This window comes from Chelonia mydas, chromosome 1 (genome assembly GCF_015237465.2).
Source record: "Chelonia mydas isolate rCheMyd1 chromosome 1, rCheMyd1.pri.v2, whole genome shotgun sequence".
Lineage (NCBI taxonomy): Eukaryota > Metazoa > Chordata > Testudines > Cheloniidae > Chelonia > Chelonia mydas.
In genome coordinates, this window is record NC_057849.1 from 155,017,012 (window position 1) to 155,041,453 (window position 24,442).

Here is a 24,442-nt window from a genome sequence, read left to right on the forward strand (position 1 = left end):
CGCACCAGGAGCCTCTTCCTGTACAGCAGAGTGCAGGGGAGCCCACCGAGAACTCAGACTGGCTCATTCACTGTGTGGTAAGAGAGGGGTACACTCCCTGGCTGAGGGAAACCTGGGGTCCCTTTAGGGGAAGGGGGTTGGGTAGGGACCATAATTTGATCGTCCTCCCTTGGAAGTATCTGATTTGGCACCTCTGTTCAACAGTGCTGTTGGGGTAAAGTACTATTCAATATGAATAGGGCTTGGAATCCATGCCTAAATGCAGTAAGCCAATTAGCCAGAGATTACATTGAACCAAAACCTCTCATGTGCTTTCCCCTGAATCTTGGGGAAGTTCAGACCTAAATCCAAGATTCACCACTCACTTCCATGTGTGGTGGCAGAAATTTTGGACACAAAGCTGTCAAGGTCCATCAAAACTATTTTGCCAGCTTGTAAAAATGAGAGGTTCAGTAGTTGTAGCAACCCAGTATTTCACCTGCACCCTGTGGCACTGTCACACTTTAAGATGACCTAGTAGTGCTTCTCTTTTTAGCTGCAAGAGGATTTTAATGTACGTTCATCCTTCTCCTAACTATCACACATTTATATTAAATCTTGATGAAGAGCTTAATACTACCAGGTTTATTTGAATCTAAGCTTTATTTGAATCCTAGGAAACGCACATTAACCCTAACAGATTTGACAGCAAGCATCCCAATGCTGCTCAGCCAGTGTCCGTCTGTCATGATCAAGATGGAACACCTCTCAGGGTGAAAGGATAAAGTCTCCTTATCCATTCAATCTATAGCCTCTCCGCACAAACTGACAAGAGTGCCCATTACAGAGAGTTATGATTAGAGCTGGCAGAGCAAATTACAGCCAACAGTTTATTTTCAGATTTCAGCTCTTTGTGTTTATGAATTGTCCAAAAACAGCTTATGAGATTCAAGACTCTTGCCATTATTTTAAAATTATTCAGAGCATAATACTGGCAAGTAACATCTGGGCTGTAGGTTGTACTCAAACAGTTCATTGTAGACAGTGAATATACTTAGTTCAGAATGCTTTGGTTAATTTTGATTGAACGCATAGGTGACAAGTAGAACTGGTTGAAGTTTGGTGTGTGGAAAGTTTTCTTACCTAAAAATATGATTTTGCCATTGAAACTGAATTTTGGGGGGAGAAAATAATCAATTCTGAGAAACAATTTTCAATTTTTACCACAGGAAGACGTGAAAACAAAAAGTAGTTAGAGTCAAATCAACATTTTGAAATGAAGATTTTTGTTTTGTTCTGGTCACAAGGTATTTCTGTTCTCTGAAGGGTCAAATCCAGAATCAGGTTTCTGGTGTGAATACCAGTACTCATTTACAAATGTAAAGTTTGCTCCTGCCAATAACCTCTAACAGATTAAAAGCCTTTCTGTTTCCATGAATATTCCTGCAAGTAAACTCACTGGCCACTGGGGGAGCAAACACAGTGGAAGCAGTTTGTTGAAGAATGAGTCATCTCAGAATTTTTAGCAGTATTTACCCAGGGCTAGTTTTTCCCCTGTGTTTCCTCCCCACAAAGAATTAGATGAAGACTACTCTCATTATTTTAAAAAAAGTGTCTATATGACAAACAAGCAACCAAACAACCACCTACCACCTCTACAAAACCTTTAAAAAATGGTCCTCGGGTGATGTTCAGAGCTGTACTTCGCCAAGGGAATAAGATTTTACGTTGTCCAGTATCATGAATACTGTACTTAGCTTGTCTTGTGTGGTCTAGGTTAGATTGCACTCAGTTCTCATTTTCAGAAGGGCTGTTTTTGCAAACAAAGGGCCTGCAAAGTTCAGTAAATAAGCATGTACAATGGGGAGATAGAATAACTCTATTCCTTTTCTCTATAGATGTTCTCAGTATGGAGGGTGGGAAGAGGTGCCTCCCAACCCAGAGTGTTCAGTCTCCATGCTGAAATCCAACCACTCAAAAGGTTACATATTATGCACACACATAACTAACCATTTCACACACACACACACACAAAATCAGAGGGCTAAACTGTGCCTCCCATGAATGGCCCATGTAATGGATCTCCAGAATCACAGTCCCTGCACTCAGGGGCGTGCAGGCACTGCTAACACGTTGTTTCCTCTGCAAGCAACAAGACAAAAGTGGAGAAGGCCGAATCATGCCTTTGTTTCTCCACCCCACAAACCAGGAGAGCTTGTTAGCCATGTGATGGGGTCTATATGGCACCTTAATAGAGAGTAGCAAATTACTTCTGTTCCCCAGGGAGCTCCAGGAGCCATTTTGTTCCCTTGGAGTGGTTTGGCTGCACACCGAGCGTCATTACAGGCTCTGCCTACCAGGCATAACTCAGGCCTTAGAATGAAAGGAGGAACATGTAAAATAGCTGCTCATCAGTAAGGGCTTGGTCCAGAGTCCTTGGAACTCAGTGGAAAGACTCACATAGACTTTAATGGGTTTCGGAACACCAAAGAAACAAAACCAGCTGTGTTGTCCCTGGGGCCGGGGGAGAGAAGAGAAATGGTCTCTCCTCTACTCACTAGTGAATAATCAACTACATTCCCTTGTAATAGATCCTACACAGTATATTTAGTAAACAAAGGGATGCAGAGTGAAAGGTACTTATGTTTTGGCTATTTGTACCTTGTGTATACAGCACATTACGCTGCTCTCCTCAATGAAACTCAGGGATGCGATTATTGAAGAGATTGGTCACAACTACAACGCTGGGATCTGAAGGTCTCCCAAAGTTGGGGATGTTTTTGATCCAGGCTATGGGTTTATGCTCATCCCCTTATCACTACTGTGACTTTTGCTCACATTGCTCTCACTACTCTTCCCCTTCTTTTAAAATTAAAATGTTCATTCTGAAGAACTCAAAGTGTACCCCAGAAAGTGATGCAACTGGTTTTGTAGGTGAGGACAATAGGGCACAGAAGTTGTTAAATAGGTCATTATTTTTAAGAAGCAGTAAATCTCCAGCCGAAAGCAAAAAAACGCTAAGGGAACACTACAGTGCAGAAGAAATTAAGGGGAAGATTTTCGTACGCATAAAGGGCAGTCAGTCACCTACCTGCCTTTTGTGTCTTTGAAAAATCTCCCCCTAAAACACTGTTTTACAGTAAGTTGAAATATTTTTATATTTATATTTTTCTATAAGATCTTTAGCAGATTGAAACATTCCTGGGTAAAGCCATTTTCATTGTAAAGATTCTATCTGAGCTTAGAAAATCTTACATAGTTTTAACTTAAGATATTTCATTTTACCTGAAGTTTTTTGGTTTCTTTAAGATTTAAGGTTGGCTTATGGACTCTGAATTTATTTGTACCATTCATGTAGGACTTTGAGCTCTGCAAGACAATTTTAAAGAGCACTACCTTAAAGAAGTCACTGATGCTAGAAACAGGGTTAGACCCTACTTTCACATACCAAAGATCTTTGTTCATCACACCTCAGATGCAAAGCCAAATGGAAAAACTTATGGTTTGATAACTGTACATTCTAGTTATTTTAAATTCAGGTGGAGCTCTGTGAATCTTGCAAAATGTGAAAGAGAAGGCACTTTTACATATTCTCATTTCAAATTGTGCTGTACACTGGAGCGGCACAGGGAATTCAGATTGTGCGCTCATTCTACTTAATGGCTTTGACATTTTTCACCACAAAATCCACATTTTGTAGCAATACTTTAATCACAATTAGACTTCCTAAACTGATCCATTTATTTCAGAGGCTGCTATTAAAGGAACAATCTCTCTCCTCCCCCCTCCCCATTGAAGATAAAGATTTCTCACATTCTCTTATAAAATATTCATTCTAGCTGTCTGAGCCCAGGAAGGGAGCACCAGGGTTGTAGTTATGGTCTTTGGGGTACGCCCCGCCTCCCCCCAAGGATCTGATCCTATCTATCCTCTGTGGGCTCCCCAGGCCCCCAGCTGGAACAGATCTAAAATAGTTGCTTTCCTGTAAATATAGCCATTCATTTGCATGCGCAGTTGCACATCAGTGCATGCTGAAATTGCATTCTTTGAAAAATGTCACCATATGACACTTTATCTAAAAAGATTTGCCATAGATATGAAATGTGTGGGTTGGGTAAACCTTAAATGTATATTCACCACCAGGTAGAGAGAACATGGGGCTGTGTTCAGTTGGGTATAACATTAGAGGAGCAGAGGGAGGCACTAAACTTTACAAAGTGCCTTAGTACATCCTGAATGTTATGTAAAAAATATAGTCAGAAAAGCATGCCCTGTCCATATCTAAAGTCTTAATTTAAAAGGAAATATAGACAAAATTTGCCCCAGATAAAGTTTATGGATGCATATTTTTGTTGTTCTTTAGTTGTACATTCCTCCAGTGCAGAAAATTTATGGAGGGATGAGGATAAATTATGTATAATCCATAAAAGGTAAAGTGCAGTCAAAGATTGAAGTAATTATCCTTGACGGGCCCAAGTCCAAAAACAAGGATTCTGCAAAATACATACTAGAAATGGTCTTACTGAAAAGAAGAGTCGTGTTGGGAAGTGAATTACAATGATCTAGCAGAAAGAAAATCTATTATCTGAGGAAAGAGCAGCTAAGAGAAAAAGTGAAAGATTTTTTTCCATTTCACTGTTTAAATGCAATATACTCTGGTAAAGGGGAAATGCCTGGTGACGAGGACTAGACTGAGAGGCTGCATATTAAATATTTACACTTTATCTTCTGGAGAGAAGTAAGAAACTGAAAAGTAGAGAGCCTTCCAGATATGGGAGAACTTTACCACAAGAATTTTTTAAAGAACTGATATTTCTGCAGAAAGGGAAAGCCATGTTAAAAGAGTTCTTAGAACAAAAGAATTGCAACACGTTCATAGGTAATGATCAGCTGGGTCTACAGGCTATGTTGCAAGAGCAGTGAATGAGAGATTAGATTAGATTAGAAGCAATGAAAAAGATATCAAATCTTCACATAATGCTGTACATTTCTTTCCCTATTACAAATGCCATTAAACCTGCCCTCTACTGCCACTTATCAAATTCCTTTATTGCAGATTGCACAGACTGCTTGAACTACAGCTTCTGTGGAGAGTAGAGCTCTGTGGAAAGCTTAGACAAAGACTCCACTTCTGGCATTTACACCAGACTGAAATATTTTGAAACAAGTTTCAGATGTACAAGTACACAAACCAAGTAAAATGGCCAAAGCACTTAAAGTGCACCTTCTATTTTTGGGATTGTTGAAAAAAACAAAAACAAAAAAAACCCTTAATTTTAAATGAAATTATCTTCATGAGTGGATTCTGTTTCCAGATAGAACTCCTTTTTTAACCGAGCAAAGCCAGATACAGTGACTGTGTGTATCCTGAGAAATCTGTGGAGAAAGTCAGAGTTAAGTGTTGTAGGTTCTGTTCCAGCCTCTGCCACTGATTCCGGAAGAAAAATTAGCAATTTTTGCATAGCTTGTAACTTACAGTGTAGTCAGTTGAAAGTATGGAGGGAACTGGGCTCCCTGTTTTCTTGTCCCTTCAAATTATGGGGGACGTGAAAATAAAAATCACCAGACCAACTCACAGATGGTGCCTTAGATTTACTCTCTGTGAGGAACTACTCCTCATGGTAACTTTTCAAGTTTTTATTGCTTCATCTGCAATTAGAAGATTGTCTCTGCTCTGCTTAGATTCAAATAGACTCTTGAATTATTATTTACAAAACATGTTTTAGAAATTTTCAAAGGGACCCATGCCCCATGGGAGTTTGCTTCACAGAAGGACTGAAAACAAAGTGGCAGCTAGAATGTTATGACTTCCTGCAAAATTCTGCAGCTAGTCTAGCAAGGCCAAGGTTTTTGTTTCAAGTGATGGCACTGTCTGTTTATTATCCTAATACTTTAGCTGTATCCTTTCAGTTGTTATTCATCTATACTTCAGCAACCTGATTTGTTAATCAATATTCTATTAATTGATTTAACTTCTACAAATTAATCCTGTGGTGAATACAGGAGAATGCACTACCCTCCACTCCTGTTGACTTCACTCTGTACTTTTCGGACTTCAAATTTTAAATTTGAGGTATTCCCACATTCAAATATCACATGACTTCCTAGGATGAACTGAACTCTTGGCAAATTTTGCATTCTGGGGCTGTTTCTGAGTGAAGTCTAGGAGAGAAATGTGTTTAAAACCTCCTATGGGATTGCAAATAAGAATCTGTGGGAGGGAGCGACGCTTTGCGCTCCAGAGAGCAAGGTTTCCTTGGAAACAGTAGGTTAAATGCATCAGACAATGAGGCTGGGTGTGGGGCAATTATCTTGCTGATGTTCATGAAAAGATTAAGTTAATGGCCTCTTGTTTTTTGGGGGGTGGCTGCAAGAAAACAAATTCCCAATTGCCTTTTTTTTTGGTTCAACAGCATCAAGACAGAGATAGTTGAAGGTCATTTTTTCTTTCCTATCAGCTTTTGGTAAGACAGATAAGCAATACACTCTTTAACAATGCCTTCCAGTAACAGCGTATTGAAGTAAATGGAATACATTTACCTCAGCAAAGCTTAGTGGCAAATTCTGAGATCTATCTTTTTTTCCAGGAACTGCATGAAGCAACTGAAATATTCACCAGGATGTTTCTCAATAGGTAGCAAAAAATACTGAAGAAAAATATCTTCCAGCTCAAAGTGTCTATGAGTCATGTAACTTCAATCCAGTAAGAGATTTGCTTGTATTTAAAAAATGAGAAGGAATTAAATGGAAAATATAGACAGTACAGTATTTTCTGAAATGAGGTGACCAAAATATGCGATAAATCCAAAAACATATGTTTGAGAGAATGGCAATTAAAATGATAGAAACTTTATATCAGGAGAGATTGAAAAGATTAAAGATCATGTCTTTTAAAGAGGCGAACAGCAAGAGGAGAAGAGAAAGCTGTACAAAAAATAATACATGCTACAGAGAAGGCCAATCCACCCTAAGTTACCATACAAGAACAAGACTGCATGCAAAATTAAGAAAATCAATATATTCAAAATAGATACAGGACATTTTCTTTCAATGTACAATTCATCTTTGGGACTAACTGCCAAAGGATATCATTAAGGCAAATGATATAGACCCAAATCATTCCTTACCCCAGTGAAATCTGGGGGCAGGAGAAAATACATTCACTTGAGGATCCCCTTGTGGAGATCTTCCTCCTCAAACTGTTCCTTATGCTAATTTAAACAAAATTTAAAAAATCCAGTTTAAAAAAAAAAAAAATAAAAAAAATCAATCCTCCCCCCCAACACCAATTTTTAGCCCCCCACCGGCAAACTGCATGAATAATACTCTAATTCCACTACAAAACCAACACACCACGTTATCACGAGCCCTACACCAAGCTTAATTTATTTCCCTGGCAGGTATTACAACCCCTTATTGTTCAAATGTATACCAGAAGGCTAGTTTCATACTATAACTACCAAATGATGTCCTATTTATCCATTAAAAAATAAAAGTAACATAAAATATAACAATGAATATTACAATAATGTTCACTTACACTGGATGGTTTGCAAGTGCAACTTAAATCTTTAGGGTCTGAAATACAACAAAACACCAGTTAATCAAACATAAGGAATCATTCTTCTAAAACCCTGTGGATATTAAAACCTGGTCTACACTTAGAAAAGTTGCTATAATGGTATAACTATGCCTGATAGGGGTATGATTTTTTTACTGATGCACTTATACCAGTATAAGCCTTAGCATAGATGCAGTATACTGGTATACAGATGCCTTATATTGGTATAGTTTATTTTGCTCCCTGAGCCGGCATAAGCTACTTTTGTATAAGCACTTCTATGCTGATATAATTGCCTCCACGCTGTATGCATGTGCACATGCGTGTATTCTTGCTGCTTTAAACCATAATTAAAGCAATAAAACTTTCTGGTATAGTCTAGCCCCAAATGAAAAAAAATACCCCTATTCATTTTGACCTACAGATATAATATTTGTTTCTTTTCTTTAATATTCAGCCCACAGACAAAGAGTACAGTTAAGTCATTTTCAGTCAGACACAATGCATATGAAGTCAAGTGAAGATGTCATATGTTATCAGACTAGGAATACCCCGATTCCCCCATCCATACGTGGAATCTGACTCCTTGCCTCACAAGTAGACTCACTGAAGTCAAGTGAAGATACAGATCAAGAGGATATGATTTGGGGTGAAGTAGGACAAATACATTCGGGTAGGGTACATCATACCTTTGCTGCTCTAAGATCATGTTGCTGCAATCACTCCACATGATGCTCTACCTTAAGACCACTCAAACAAGAACTAGTGCAGGATGCCATGGCCAGCTTAAGTAGAGGTCCTGATCAGAAGCACATTACACCTGTGCTCCATGATTTGTACTAGTTCCCAGTAAATTTCAGAGTGGAATTCAAGGACTTCGTGTTAACCTGTAAAGCTCTAAATGGGTTAAAAACCAGTTACCCGAGAGCTTGCCTTTCTCCCCAGGCCAGAGTTGTGATCAGTGGAGACCCTTGAGCTATAAATGAGAGCGCGGCTGGCAGGGGGTCAGACTAGGACTTTGCAACTGCCCCCTCAGGATGTCAGATCTTGGCCTTCTGAACATGCTGAAAAGCCTATCTTTTTCCCATGTAGGTTCTGGGAAGGACATGACCCGAGTGTCTGGTGGATATTTATTTAGGTACGAGCAGACCTTTATAGGTATTTTGCATTGTGTATTTTAATTTGTGTAATGGGGGTTCCCAGCATAGGATGGACAGCTACAGTTTTGTATAAATAAGAATAAAAATAAGGAAATATATACTTACGTTCAATGAGAAACAGAAAACAAACGGTTCCCAGGCAAGCAATTATAACACCAGGAACCACAAAAGACAGACCCCAGCAGGTAGATACCCAGTAACCAGCAATTAAGGATCCTAAGATATTCCCTACGGAAGTGTGAGAATTCCAGATTCCCATGATCAAACCTCTCCTGCATTCAAAAGGATGCCAATTTTAGTTATTCTGCTCATAAACATTATTAAGTAGCGTACAGAATGACAGACAGCAGTTAATCTTTGGCACTGTTGAAGTATTTGAGGCCTTATCACTTTATAACTGTACATAACCCTTTACACTACTGCCTTTAATCTGACCGTTTCAAAGTACCTAAACATTAATGAATGTATCCTAAAAGCTTCCGTGTGCAGGATATGGGTATTATTCAGAATCTGGCACGATGGGGACCTGCTAGCCTGATTAAGGCCATTGAAATATATGGAACGACTCCCATTAATTTCAGTGGATTTTGGATCAGGTCCTAAAGATGCATTTTTGCTACAGAAAAAGAAAGACGTGTTCTTAGTGTGAATCACCTGTGTCTACACTAGAACTGTTACAGCAGCACAGCTGCAGCACTGTAGCGTAGGTACTTGCCATAGCGACAGAAGGGGTTTTTCTGTCATCAGGGCTGATGTAACCACTAGGCAAACTAGGCGGCCGCCTAGGGCGCCAAGATTTGGGGGCGCCAAAAAGCAGTGCCCCCCCAATTTATTTTTACACTATTGCTGGAAAATGAATGAATAAAGAAAAGAGAAACACAGTTGAACTTGCATTTTAACCATTATGCAGTATTCATTTTTGAAAGTTTATAATAAGCGATGCTCCGGGGGGAGGGGAAAGGGCGGTGGCGCAAGGTGGAAGTTTTGCCTAGGGTGCAAAATATCCTTGCACCGGCCCTGGCTGTCATGGTAGTAAATCCGCCCCCTTGAGAGGTTGTAGCTAGGTCAATGGAAGAATTCAGCCTGGTCTACACTACAAAGTTAGGTTGATGTAAGGGTAGGCTGGGTCACAGAGGATCACTATTGGCATTTCAACATCACCAATGGTAATTTACAGGTCAGGAAAGTCAATCCTTGCGTGAAGCTTTCTGAACAGTCCTGTATTCTTAAAGATGTGAGCAGCATCATGCACGTTCTGTGAACAGCCCACATTGATGTTAATGAAGCATCCTCGGTGATCCACCAACGCTTGCATAACCACAGAAAAACAGTCCTTTCTGTTGATGTACTCTGTGGCAAGGTGGGGTGGTGCCAAAATGTGTGCCGCCTATTGCTCCACTGCAGTGTGGGAACCCCATTGCTGCAAATCCATCCACTGTGTCCTGCACGCTGCCAAGAGTACAGCCCTGCATAGCGGGAGGCAATTAAAGATCCTTCACACTAGCATGACAACGGCCCCCACAGTGGATATTCCAACTCCAACATGATTTCCCACTGAATAGTAGCAATCTGGCTCTGCACGTTTCCACAGTGTGATTGGCACTCGCTTCTCCCTTATCAGTGCAGCTCTCATTTTCCTGTCCTGGTGCAGGAGGGCTGGGGTGAGCTCAGCACACAGATCCAGGGATGCGGCCTTGCACATCTGAAAATTCTGCAGCCGCTGCTCATCATCCCAAGCTTGCATTATAGGACATCATCCCACCCGTCAGTGTTCATTTCTTGGGCCCAGGAGCGGTCAAGCTACAGAACTGTAGTTGTGCTGTTGTAGGCACTTCTAGCAGAACATACCCTTACTGATTATACTGTTCGTACAGTGGCACCTATAATAGGGACATCAGATCCTACGGTAGCATTAATGTGAATTATTTCTGTGCAACTGGCATCGGTGCCAATGGATTTACTGTGCAGCTACCACAATGTTATGGAGAAACACTGTATGATGTTACAAAAGAACAGTAAAATATCCCCCACTGCAGGATTGAAAAAGTTGGCTTTGTAAAGAGTGAGCACTATGAAACAGCAACAAATTTTGTTCATCCATCTGCCAGATATGATCTCTTTAAATTCATACTTTGAGATGTATTATAAAAAAAGTGGTAAAAACAAGTAGGCCTTATGGCACTTTTTGATGCATACCCTGATGATTTTTAAACAGAAGTGAAAGCAATGGGAAATTCCAGTTTAAAACCAATGGCACAATACAGCCCTTATTTTGTTTTTTAAAGTGTTTTTAGGCTGAGAACATTTGCCAGAGTTCCTCTCAATTCAACTCTGAAGTACTTTACTCATATGTCTGAGAGTTATTAATGAACACACACCAATACAGATGTTTGAAACTGCAAGCAAACATGTTTTGCACAGGGGGCGCGTGACTCTGGCATTTGGGGAGGCTGGCTGGGAGCACCAGAAGTTCCATAGAAGTGGGGGGGCTACTGGTGCATGAACCCTGGCCCCGCCCCCTGCTCCACCCCGCTGAGCCCCCTCCTCCAAAGCGCTCCCCCCCCAGCTCCTCTCCACCCCCTCTCCTGATGGCCAGTTCCCCTGCTCATTCCTCTCCTACCCTTCCCCCAGAAGCCCCAACCCTTCTCCTGAGCCCCCTCCAGCCCCCTGCTGCTCGTTTCTCTCCGCCCTTTTTGAACTATTTAGTTAAGTTAGTTGCCACAACATGGGCAGTGGGTATAAGAGACTTGGGGAGCTAAGTCTCCCCAAATGGGGCAAGAAATGCCAGCTGAGGCACACCTTATGGAGACCTGATGAGTGGAGTGCTGCCACCAGAAGCTCCCAAGAAGTGAGGGGGAGCCACCGGTGCCCAGACCATGGCCCCGCCCGGACTCCGCCTATGCTCCACCTCGAAGCCCCACCCTCACTTGGCCTCTTCCCCTGTGGCCCCACCCCCACTGCACCTCTTCCCCTGGAGACTCCGTCCTCACTCTGCCTCTTCCTGTCCTGCCCAGCTGCCACTCACTCCTCTCTGCCCCCTCACTCCCATCGCTCACCCTTAAGGCAGAAGAGGGCAGAAAGGAGTGAGCAGCTGGTGGGTGGGTGGGTTGGTTGGCTCGGCTCAGCTCGGTGGCAGAGATGAGCGTGTGGTACGGTTGCCAAATTTCTAATCACACAAAACTGAACTCCCTTGTTCCACCCCTGCCCCGCCCCTTCCCTGAAGTCCCGCCCCTCTCACTCCATCCCCCCTCCCTCCGTCGCTTGTTCTCCCCCACCCTCCCTCACTTTCACTGGGCTGGGGCCAAGGGTTGGGGTGCAAGAGGGAGTGAGGGCTCTGGATGGGGGTGCGGGATCTGGGGTGGGGCCAGAAATGAGGGGTTCAGGGTGAGAGAGGGGGCTCTAGGCTGGGGGAGGGGGTTGTGGTGCAGTAGGGGGTGAGGGCTCCAGCTGGGGGTGCAGGAGTGGGCTCCGGGCCGGGGATGAGGGGTTTGGGGTGCAACAGTGGGCTCCAGGCTGAGGGGCTCGGAGTGTGGGGGTGCATGTGTGGGGTGCGGGTTCTGGCCGAGCAGCACTTATCTCAGATGGCTCCTGGAAGTGGCTGGCATGTCTGGCTCCTAGGCAGAGGGGCCACAGCACTCTGTGTGCTGCCAGCACCTGCAGGCATCGCCCCCGCAGCTCCCATTGGCCGTGGTTCCCGGCCAATGGGAGCTGCAGAGCCAGCACTTGGGGTGGGAGCAGTGCACGGAGCCCCCGTAGCCACCCCTGTGCCTAGGAGCCAGACATGCCTGCTGCTTCCGGGAGCTGCTCGGAGCCAGGACAAGCAGAGAGCCTGCCTTAGCCCGACTGTGCCGCCAACTGGACTTTTAGTGGCCTGGTCATCAGTGCTGACTGGAGCCACCAGGGTCCCTTTTAGAAAACCAGATGCCTGGCAACCCTAGCAGGCAGAGGTGGAAAGAGGTGGAGTAGGAGTGGGGCCTTAGATGGGGCGGGTGTAGAATATGGGCAGGGCCTCAGGGGGAGGAGGTTGCCAGGTGGGGGTGGGGCCTTGGGGTGGAGCAGGGCCACAGTACGGGTGCCGGTAGTCCCTCCCCCCACACTTCTAGGGAGCTCCTGGTGCTCCCACCCAGCCTCCCCAAACACAAGAGTCACATGCTGCCTATGCATGACAAACAGGTAATTACTTATTTTTAAAGGATCTTCCTTAAAGGCTTACCTCAAAAATCACCAAAACTAAATGGGAGTTCTTACATAGCTTCATCAGGTTTTGCATTAGGGCCTAAAACCACCCACATATAGTCCCAGTACTTAATATTTATATTTTTACCTTCCTTTTCCAAACCAGTTGCCAATGCAGGTAACAACACTGGGCCAGCCAGTGGTTTGCACCAATCCATTAGCTATCTGAAATCATATTTCAAAAAACATTTTATGAATATGAAAATTCTTACACAAAATATCATGTTAAGTGCTTCCTTAGAAGATCCTAAATTGCATAAAAAAAGCGTACATTATCATTAATATTAGATTAATATTTTTTTCCAAATACCATTATTCAGCAAAAATAAAGTAAGACTTTATACGTATAGCACTTTGTATCCAAGGATTTCAAAACTTTTTATAGGGCAAACCTCCACAAATTGTCATCTCAGGCTTGCCAAAGATCATACGGAATCTGACAGTGCTAAGGGCTCTTAACTCTCACTGCTATAACCACTTCATAATATTTTCACCTGAATATGAGTTTAGGGAAACGTATGGGTGCAAATAAATGCTAAAAAGACAAAGCCTTATGAAAGAATGTAGAACCTAGAATTTAAAAGAAATAAAAGAAAAGATTTGTCCCTTCAGTGTATACATTTCATATATACTAAATTCAGACTGAGGTATGAAGTTCTTTAATAACCTGTTTAAGGCTGGGATTTTCGAAGGCTACTAAGGGAGTTAGGTACCTGACTCCCATCAATGGGGCACCTTACTCTCTTAGGCTCCCTCGAAGATTCCATCCTAAAATCCCAAATTACTAATCCCATGAGGATAACATAATAGTTCACATTTACAATATACATTTTAAAAAACAAAATAAAATGTAGTCAGGCAAACTGTTGTACTTTACCTATCAAACACAGCGTTAATGACTCTGGGTGGGATTTCCTTAAGCATCTAGGGGTATGCCTGCACTTCAAGCTGGAGGCATAATTCCCAGCTCAAGGAGACATAGCCAGGCTAGCTCTGATCAAGCTAACCAAGCTAGCATGCTAAAAATAAACAGTACCTGTTGCAGCTCAACCAGTGGGAGGAGCAAGACACCCCGATTACATATGTGTCGAAGACTACAACTATGTACTCTAAGTGTAGCAGTGGTAGTGAGAGTGGTGGGAGGGGCTAACTGCCTTGAGTTCGTGTCTTTGGTCTCAGACTGGTACCTACTTCAGGGCAGCTAGCCTCTTTTACAACTTGCCCTGCCACAGTTACAGTTAATTTTTAGCATGCTAGCTCTCATCAAGCTAGCATGGGTATGTCTCCTTGAGCTGAGAATTACATCTCCCGCTTGAAGTGTAAGCATACCCTAAATGATTTAGGAGCACAAGCCCATTGCCTTTCACTTAAGGCCTCATCTAAAGTCCATTGATGTCAATGCAAAGTTTTTCCATTGATTTCAATGGGCTTTGGATCAGACCCACAGGATTTCTGAGAATTCCACTCCATGGGTTTCTGTTGCAACAGCTGGCGATATCTTGAACACTTTTCACCAGTGCAGGAAACTGCTCAGAGAAAGACAGTATCCTACACTCAGGTCTTAGCAGACAGGTAAAAGTAAATGCATTTGTTCTCAAAGGTATATTATTTCTCACTTTTAGGTTTACACATGTTAATGGTCTGGGATTTTAAACAGTTCATTTTTTTTTTTTTAATTTCATTTAAAACGTGTCTTTATTTTTAAAGCTATGTATTTCTTGAGATGCTACGGCAAGCACTCTATTGTATTCCATTCTAGTTTGAATGTAATTCAGTCTTGTATCTAGCCATGTAACCACTAAATGCTACCCACATCTGAAAACAAAAATAAATAAATGTGGAAAGCCAACGAACCTAGGGAAACAAACAGTATGCTTACCTGAGCTATCATGTAGAACCACAGGTTATGTATATTACAGAAATAGCCCAACCCAAACATTGCAGTGAAGAGTCCACTGGCAAGCATTCCAGCTGTTAGGTAATACCGGATAGGCAGTCGCTCTCCTATTATACCACTGAGAATGTACAGGGGTAAAGAAAAAAAAAGCATTTAAAAGAAACATGAAACATTTCATACACCAAACTTTCATAGCGCATAAAGAGTATGTTTAAATTCTGGATCTATTAGGGTTTCCCCCTCCAAGTTTCAACAGAAATTGTAACTAAAGATTGAGCAATTAAATAATAAATATTTGGTTCATTACATAACAAGTGCTGATATTGGAATCATAAATTGAATGGTTCTACTGTGGGCATAATGGGAATTACTTTCCACGTGATTCTTCATGTCGGGTGTATCTGCACAGCAGCGGGGAGGTGTAATTCCCAGCTCATGCAGATATACATGTGCTAGCCCTGCTTGAGCTAGTGCACTAAAAACAGGAGCACAGCCATGGCAGTGCAGGCTGTGTCTTGGGCTTGCTGCCAGAATACAATCCTATCCAAGATCCTAGCATGTACTCAGGTGGCTAACATATGCCATCACCCATACCACCACAGATACACTGCTGTTTTTAATCATGATAGCTTGAGCGTGTATGTCTACCAGATCTGGGAATTAAACCACCCAGCTGCTATTCAGGCATACTCATTGATGTATATGGGCTAGACTGTCCCCTGTGATACACTTCTGTTCAAGGGAGTAAGAATCTTTCCTATGAATTTATATAAGGGTTTCAGGTTAGGCACGTTTTTCCACAGTGACTAACTCAGGGCTTGGCATGTGTGAGACAATCCTTCTTCAGTGATCATTCATCAGAAGCTGCCCAAAAGGGAAGGATAACAGATTAGAAGCAGTGCAGCCTTCTGAATCAATAATTCAAGAAGTATGAAAAAAAGTCTAAAGGAATTACCTCAAATACATTCCAACTGCATAAGCACACAGAAATGAGTAATCCAGGGCTCCCAGTAATTGCTTGTAATTGTTCTTGTCTAAGAATACATTTTCAAAACAAATCAGTGGAATAAGTTTATCAATCGCTTTCAAACCCTTACTACGTATTTCATGTACAGGTCTTGGAAATCTTTAAAAAACAAGAACCCCACCCCCGAATAGGCATTTTTAGTTTTAAGTGAATTTTCTAGCAGGAAAAAAAAAAAAAAAAAAAAAGAATGCCAGTTTCTTGACACTTTGCATTCTACTTAACCAAATAATACTATATTTTCTGTTTTCATCTACTACATATTAGAAAAATATTGTTCGAAGCATTCTTAATCTCCCCTTACCCAATTCATATAAAAAACAACATTTGGAAATGGAAAACACAAATTTATTAGCAAACTATATTGTATTTTCAAGCTTCTAAGAAAACAAAGTTCACAAAAGTCTAAAAAAAAAAATTAATATTCCCTAAAAGGAAAATATACTTTTCAAATATGTCAGGTCCTAACTGCAAAGATGGCGGAAACAGATTGCCAGATGGATTTTTAAAAAGACTAACTACTTTAAAAAAAAAATTAGAAGGATGTTGTGCTTTGTCCTTTAATGCTAGAAAATAAATATTTCTGCAATTTCCCCCCCTCCTTTACAATGTTATCTCTGATCCTGTAATCAGACCTGCGTGTGTGGGCCCTTGCAGCCCATATGTCCCTAAACCGCTGACTGCCAGAAGCTGGAACTGGATTACAGGGGATGGATCACTCAATAATCGTTCTGTTCATTCCCTCTGAAGCATCTGGCATTGGCCCCAGTCAAAATTCAGGCTACTGGGCTAGATGGACCATTGGTCTGACCCAGTATGGCCATTCTTATGAGCCCACTAGAGTCAATGGGGCTCTCTGTGTGCCAAGAGGCCATCCATGCAGATACAAATCTCAGGATCAGGGCCATTATTTTGACATATTGGATGAAAAGGAGTAAGGTTAGACACATGGTAATAAAAATGTTCGTTGTTGCTCGACCAGTGATGGGAGAATGACTATTGATTGAAAATTTTCAGCTAAAAAACCGGTGTTGGATTTATGCACAAAGTCTATGAACTGCACACAGGCTTGGTTCAGCAAGGGACTAAAATGCATGCCAAACTTCAAGCATCTGAGGAGCTCCACCAATTTCAACAGGACAATTCATAGGTTTAAAGTTGGCACATGCACAGATTTTGCTAAATAGGGGTCACAGGTGATCATGCACAAGAGGGGGCAGTTGTTTGAAAAATTAGGACTCGTCAGAGTTCCTGCTTTTCCTTCCCCATTTTGAGCACTCCTTGGGCCTCAAATTAGTCATGGCTACAGACTGACTTCATAAAGAAACACAAGCCAAAAAGGTCATGAAAACAACATTGGTGTTCAAGATCACGTAATTTCCCCCAATTTTCAGCTTTTAAATTAATTATTTGTAGAAACCTGTTGAATATAACACTGTACTCAACAGGAACTTTTAATCAGTGGCTTCTGAAAGGAAAAAAGTTTAATGTGTTTTTAGCCCCTCAGGACCTAGTCTATCAAAGTTACACACATACCCTTTTAGGCCCCAATCATGCACTGACCTCCATGTGTGCAGACCCTACACCCACACAGAGCCCTTCAATGGAGCTTCACCCAGGCACAGAGCGTGACAGAATAAGACATGCCTGGATCTCATTATGAATTCTGGTTTGTACCATGTGTGGAACACTAGTCTGCACTCTGTCCAGGAACAAGAAAAGGAGGACTTGTGGCACCTTAGAATTTATTTGAGCATAAGCTATCGTGAGCTGTAGCTCACGAAAGCTTATGCTCAGATAAATTGGTTAGTCTCTAAGGTGCCACAAGTCCTCCTTTTCTTTTTGCGAATACAGACTAACACGGCTGCTACTCTGAAACCTGTCCAGGAACAGACATTTGTACTACATTTCCAACAGCTACCCAGCCCTGGAAAGGTGTTTGACATTTCACTGAAGGATCATCACACTGACAGCAATCCAGGGCTATCAACTTTGAATGATTCTCAACTGCTGGACCATCCCATGGAAGAATGGGGACCATCCCTTTCTACACAGGGGACGGCCACGGTGTGTGTGTGTGTGGGGGGTGTTGGGAAGTATGCCTAGTGGATCTGGAGATTTTCAGCCTAGGTCTGCATTTACAACACTACTGCAGCTGTAGCTTTTCTGTGCAGACACTTACTACAACGATTGAAGGGGTTCTCCCATCACTGTAGTAAATCTACCTCCCCAAGAGATGGTAGCTAGGTCAACAGAAGAATTCTTCCATTGGCCTAGCGCTATCTACATGGGGACATAGGCCAGCTTAACCATGTTGCTCAGAGGTATGGGTTTTTCACATAGCGATGTAGCTAGGTCAATCTAATTCTCTAGTGTGGACCAACCCTCACTTTGAGTACGTGGTGTGACAGATGTTGCAACCTCATCCAGTATAGTTGAGGACCCTACTGTAGTAATTTTATGAATGGTTTTTACATCACGCTAGGCCAGGGATTGTAGGCAACTCCAGTGGGAAAGAGTTACCACCGGCTCCTCCAGGAACTAAAAGCAGTAGGAGGGTGATGGAGGCAAATCACTCAGGCTGTAAACACCTCCAGAGAAGTGCCACCCTCTGGGGAGCTTTGCATACACTCCCTGGCCCACAGTGATACATAAACCATTCTTAAACTTCATACAATATGGTCCCCAACTAGCCTGCAGGTGGTTGCAAGATCAAAGGGAGAATATGCAGGTACAGTTTCCCTGAAACTGTGACACATGGCACACAAGCAGAGGCCCTATTTAAGAGCCGTGTAAGGAGAATTTAAAAGGAGAACTCCGCTCAGACTGAAATGCTGATGAACCATTGACTCAAAAGAAGGAGTGAGTACAGACTAGAGGAGAGTGCGTTTCAGGACTGTCATTTGCAAAGCTCTGTAGTGCTTTAACAGTAAAGTCACTGTGGTTAAGAAATTCTTCTGGTGAACTGTGCTCCTTGCTTAACTGCCACATTGTCCCCAAAAAGGTTAAACTAGGAACCCCAGAGTGCTCATGGGCTAGGTGGAACTCTGAGTGTGTGTAAGCAATGGGGGATGGGGAGACCGGTGAGTAGGGTCTCAAACACTGGTTTTCAGGGTCTAAGATGGCTAGATGGCAGCACCCCACTTCCTAAGGAAGGGTGTCAGAGAAGAGGTATGTGCTCAGCAGTATGCCCTAGAGTCCCAGAGCTACAAATGTACAGTGGGTTACCAGGCCACTTGGTAACACAGGGGTCTACCGACACATAGCTCAGGGTGCAGGATCACAGCCTTAGTTAGTAATAATTGAACAGTTTCTCCTTTGCTAGGGGGCTATCAAGTTACTAGGATCTTCTGTTCTACTGACATTCCCTGTTTATGATCAGATGCTGAACATGAGATGTCAAGCACTTATTCAAAATCTCAATTATTATATTCAAATTATTATGGTATTAACTTGTAAATAAGCAAAACATAGCCTTTTAATTACAATTTAATTTTCTACATGAGCATATTCTCTTTGTTTTGAAGGTGCCAGCATTTCTGGAATGTGCCGGGTACCAATGAATAGTTTATAGAGCTGGTTAGAATTCCATGGGAAATTCTGACATTTCAAAATTTGTTTTTGTTCCAAATTGGAAACATTGATTTTTTCCACTGACTGGAAATTCTGGAAGCATTGAATTGTTTTGTTTCAATAGTATCAGGACCACATAAAATGCAAATGTTAAAATGAAATGAAGTGAGAAAGTCAAAATGATCAGTTTTGGCACATTTCCATAACAAACATATATGGAATCACCACATTCCCATGAAACATTTAGATTTGACAATTTTGCATTTTCTAACTGAAATTTGTTCCATCAAAAGTTTAAGACCAGCTCTAATAGTTTAGATTTCAGCAAGCTGAACTCATAATTTATTTGGAAAAGAAGTTATTGTAAGAGACTTGCCATTTAAAGCTTCATTTCATTTGGGACACTCACGACATATTAGCCAGGTTAAATTAAAAACAAAACATGCACCTCCTACCCGTTTTTCCATGGGAAGAATCCCTGTGATAAGTAACAAGGTACAACAATTGTATAAATATCATTATTACAAAATTAGCATGCAAATGAACTCACCAAATGGCTCCCAACCACACTGAGACTCATTAGAAAATTTTTTAGCAGGCTGAATCTGGATGGCATATTCTTTGTAGGAGCTGAGTTCAACTTCATTTGGAAGAGCACAGTGCTTATGCAGTTCTCCCTAATGTAGAAAGAGAATCTGATAATATAAAACTCACTCAATGCAGAATCCTGCTATACACAATAGAGAAGCAAATTTAACAAATCTAGCTATTTATGGGCCCAAACCAAAGCCCATTTAAGTCAATGGTATGTCTATCCTTTTTAATTTGCAGTGCTGTTATAGCTGTGTTGGTGCCACGATATTAGAAAGACAAGGTGGGTGAGGTAACATTTTTTACTGAACCAACTTCTGTTGGTGAGACAAGCTTTAGAGTCACACACAGCTCTTCAGGTTGGTCCAATAAAAGCTATTATCTCACCCATCTCATCTCTCTAATATCCATTGTAATGACTTTGGATCAGTCCCTATATGTGAAATACCCTTCACCACATGTTATAGTGACAGTGCTTTTCATACTGAGAGATTCCCAAACACTTTACAAACACTAGGCCTGATGAACCACTGTTACGCTGCAGTTTTGTGTCACTGTGAAAGCTAAAGGATCCCTAAAAAGTTTGGCTGGGAGTTACACTGGAGTAACACAATCCTACACCTATTAGAAGTCAATGGAAGTTTTGCCATTGGCTTTGCTGGGAGCAGGACTCAAGACTGGGCTCCAAAATTGACAAAAACTACAGTCCCAGTCTTGCAAACAATTATGTACCTGCTTAACTTTAAGTACCGTGAATAGTCCTATTAAAGTCAGCATGCACAACGTTAAGCATGTGTGTCAATCTTTGCAGCACCAGTGGCAATATACTGTATTTCATCCCATATAATGCAGCACAGCCAAATTTAGGACAGGGATAGAAGAGAAAAAAAACACACCCTATTGAAACTGCAAGGGAAATTTAGGTAGGCAAAATGTAATTACCAGGATTGACACAGCAGAGTTCAATACCCCTATTCTCACTACAAGTGCTATGGGGACTTTGATGATCAGAAATAGGCAAGGATTTGGATTTTAGATTTCATGGGAATGATGGCATCTCCAACGGCACACTACGGAACATGCTGGGGAAATGGCCCAGTTCGCCCAGCAGCTCCCACAGAAGTCAACAAGCATACTTCAGTGGTACATGATACCATACGTATCAAACAGAAGCAGAATACCTTCCCCACAAGAAGAAGTGATCTGTCCACAATGTTCACAATATATAAAGGGGTAATGGTATATTTTTCTAAAAATGCTTCTATGCAAGTGATGTTCTCAGCCACACAGGTGTAAATTTGGAATAGCTCCATTAATTTCAGTGAAGTTACTCTGGATTTACACTGCTGTGAATAAGGGCAGAATTTGTCCTTATGTCATAGGAGAACATTGCAATGCCCTTTCCTTCAACACATTTTTTTAATTTTATTTTTCAGTTTGTATCTTAAACATTTCTCCTCATCCCCAAGCACACAACTACTTGCACATATCAATGCTGCAAGCTGATGTGCATGAGCAGACTTCTAGGTGTGTGAAGAGTCCCATTGACGTAACCAGGACTCCATAGACATGTAGGAATCTGCGCGTACAGATCACGTTGCAGGAGTGGAGCCCATGAGTTAGCGTATCATTACGCCCAAAAGGAAAATATATGGACACTGCAGAAACAGACTTCGGAAGGATCAGTATTAAAAAAGGGGGAGGAAAAAAAATCACCACCAAGTCTAAAAATAAAAATAGAAAATATAGTTTGACACATCACGCTGCAGGAAACTTCAAAGGAGATACAGGGAGGAAGGGATTTAGTTTATTAGTTTTTAATTAGATCAAGTAACAGCTTACTCTGCTTAAGGCCAAGCTATCAACAGGAAGATCTAACACTGATTTCCAGAGTAGTATGGATGGGAATTTCACACTTGAGAACTATACTCTCTTAAAAAAAATAGTATTTTATAACCCCAACCAAATATAATCTTAAGTAAGATAACATGGTTTTCATACGGACGATCCCAGTCTATAGAGATCAGGGAAACAATACTAAAGTCAGTTTTACCCCTTGGGTAAATAGGTTCTTAGAGAGAATGAAATCAAAAGGTTAATGAAACACTTGACAATTTGAAATGTAAACAATGAAACCATAACTAAGCAATTTGCATTCTGATAACAAGTCCAATGCTATTTATTTACTGTATGGAGCAAGGCTTTAATATGAACAGACTATTAAGCAATAAAGTTAAAAATATACATGAGAAATAACTTCAGGTTAATGTACGGTCAATCTGTGCTAAAAGTCTAAAGTTAAAATGAAACACATTATATTCCTCTGACATCACTGCACTAGCTCATGCATGGTACTGCACAAGAACCAAAATCGTCTTGAAGATCTAATCCACACAGTTTACTTAGTCTCGACTGATTCCTCAGCTCTGAGCAACTCTTCTAAGATTTCAAGCCTTGATCCTGCAAACACTTACACATGTACTTAGCTTAACTCACGTGAGGGCCTAAAACCAGAAATATGTGCAGTATTCTAGGTGTGGTCTCACCAAAAATGTATAGCACGGGACTGTGTTACGACAGCTGTAATTATCGGCACTTGTTTTCACAGCATTGTGGGTTAAACTTTAACACTGTCTTTGGAAAAAAAAAAAAAAAACCACACATAAAAGTATACTTCCCTGTTTGACAAAATTAGGAGGCTATTTAAACAAAATGATTCATTGTTGCTTACCTTAACTATACTAATAGGTTTCCTTGACAAGTGGAAACTAGCATATAGCAAAAAGGTAAGAACAAAAATGAAGGCCCTGCACCTGTAACAAAAGAAAAATCAGTATTTATTTTAATATTTCTAAGTGATTTCATTCACTAGATTTATATTTACCACCATCTTACGTAAAACAAAATATTTTGAAGTATTCTTCACATTTTTTTCCACTTCACATCATAAACCCTTCAAGCTAAAGAGACTCTAAATTAACTCTAACTACTGTGTATTGGGGTATAAATTTGAGCAATTTCAATAGTTTCTATATTTAAGCCAGCATCAGAGCAAACCATCATTTTTGCACCTGTGACACCTTTACCCCCCGAGATTCACAAATGAGAGTGTGTGGGACAGAGCACATGGTACTGGCTCTTCTCTCTTTCCAGTTGCTAATGCATATTAAAAGAGAAACAAAAGAAAAATAAACAATGTTATTTATTTTCCTATTATTGCTTTTCCATGTAAGCAATTGTAGTTGCCAAAGGGATGTGATCTGATTGGAAATGTGATAGGTGTGTTCCTATGACAATGAGAGGTGAGCCATCCTAGAAAAAAAAGTTTGAGAATGCTTGCCTTTACACTGATGGTTTCATTCACATCTACTTTATAACCATTAGTGCATTTTTTTAAATGGAGAAGAATAGTTTGAAAGATTTGTTGTACTTTAGTAGATTCTCTTTCAACTTTGCTTACCAATACCTGTTAAGTATATGGTCTGATAGATTATACAATGCTACATGCTGTATGTCTTCAGCTCAGCATCCTACATAAAATCCAGTTGTCTGTCTGCATATATAAGCAAAAGCATGAACAAATATAATGTATCAATTTAAATCTCCAATAGACGTGTAAGTAGCCACAACACTCTGTAAAAGCCATATACTTGGTATTGTGCCAAAACACATGGCCAACATGCCTCCTGCTGCAAAAACCACCACAGGATCCTAAGTGACCACAAGGGGGCAGGACTTCAGTTTTGGGTGTTGTCTAATGGATGGTATCTCCAGAAATACAGTAGACCCTAATGCTATTCTAAGGCATCGGTCAAGTACTGACTGAGAGGCAAACATACAAGTTACTGAACTGCGAACACGTCCTCCAGCACAAGCAATTTCCTGGATTTTCTTGGAGGTCTCTTATCCAAGAATTGACAATGTTTAGCCCTGCTTAGCTTGTAGAACCGGCACAGAAGACTCCGCAAGTAAGGCTACCCAAACACACCATCTGGGTTTTGGTATCATAACTTACATTGGGTGTTCAATGTTATGCCCATTGCTGAAGATTTCATTTAATAAACAATAAAACTGCAATGACTCTTGCCTTGCAGCTCTGTTAGATGAAGCGTATGATAAAAATCGATCAAATGGGAAGTACTGATTTCTTTCCTTTGTTACAGTAAATACGTGATTTCAAGATAAGAGTGGCAAATTATCTCTCTCCCTCTTGAAAGCATGAAAAGAGCTGACAAGACCAAAACAGAATTAAAAAGTTGTCAAAAGACTTCCAGATTTTAGTTTCCAAGAACAGACAAATATAGTTACTTATTTTATAGTAGCATCAACCAAGATCAAGGTCCTATTGTGCTAGGCATTGTTACAAATAAAATGATGATATGACCCAGGAGAAGAAAGACAATCTGGGTCCAGGATAAACA

The 24,442-nt window shown here is 41.1% G+C and overlaps 1 protein-coding gene across 3 annotated transcripts in view; it reads right to left on the bottom strand.

The window, feature by feature from the left end:
* Window positions 1-24,442, bottom strand: part of SLC37A1 (solute carrier family 37 member 1) — a 55,789-nt gene that overhangs the window by 25,831 nt on the left and 5,516 nt on the right. For 2 of the 3 annotated variants that reach the window (XM_027826877.3, XM_043538170.1), the window contains exons 3-9: window positions 22,753-22,834; window positions 19,981-20,107; window positions 15,789-15,867; window positions 14,816-14,951; window positions 13,025-13,101; window positions 8,806-8,972; window positions 7,520-7,557 (exon numbers count right to left, since the gene is read on the bottom strand). In XM_027826877.3, the coding sequence (XP_027682678.1) occupies window positions 7,520-7,557; window positions 8,806-8,972; window positions 13,025-13,101; window positions 14,816-14,951; window positions 15,789-15,867; window positions 19,981-20,107; window positions 22,753-22,834 (706 nt within the window). Of the gene's footprint in view, window positions 1-3,264; window positions 3,349-7,519; window positions 7,558-8,805; window positions 8,973-13,024; window positions 13,102-14,815; window positions 14,952-15,788; window positions 15,868-19,980; window positions 20,108-22,752; window positions 22,835-24,442 lie in introns of all 3 variants that reach the window. The other variant, XM_043538169.1, reaches the window with a different exon arrangement.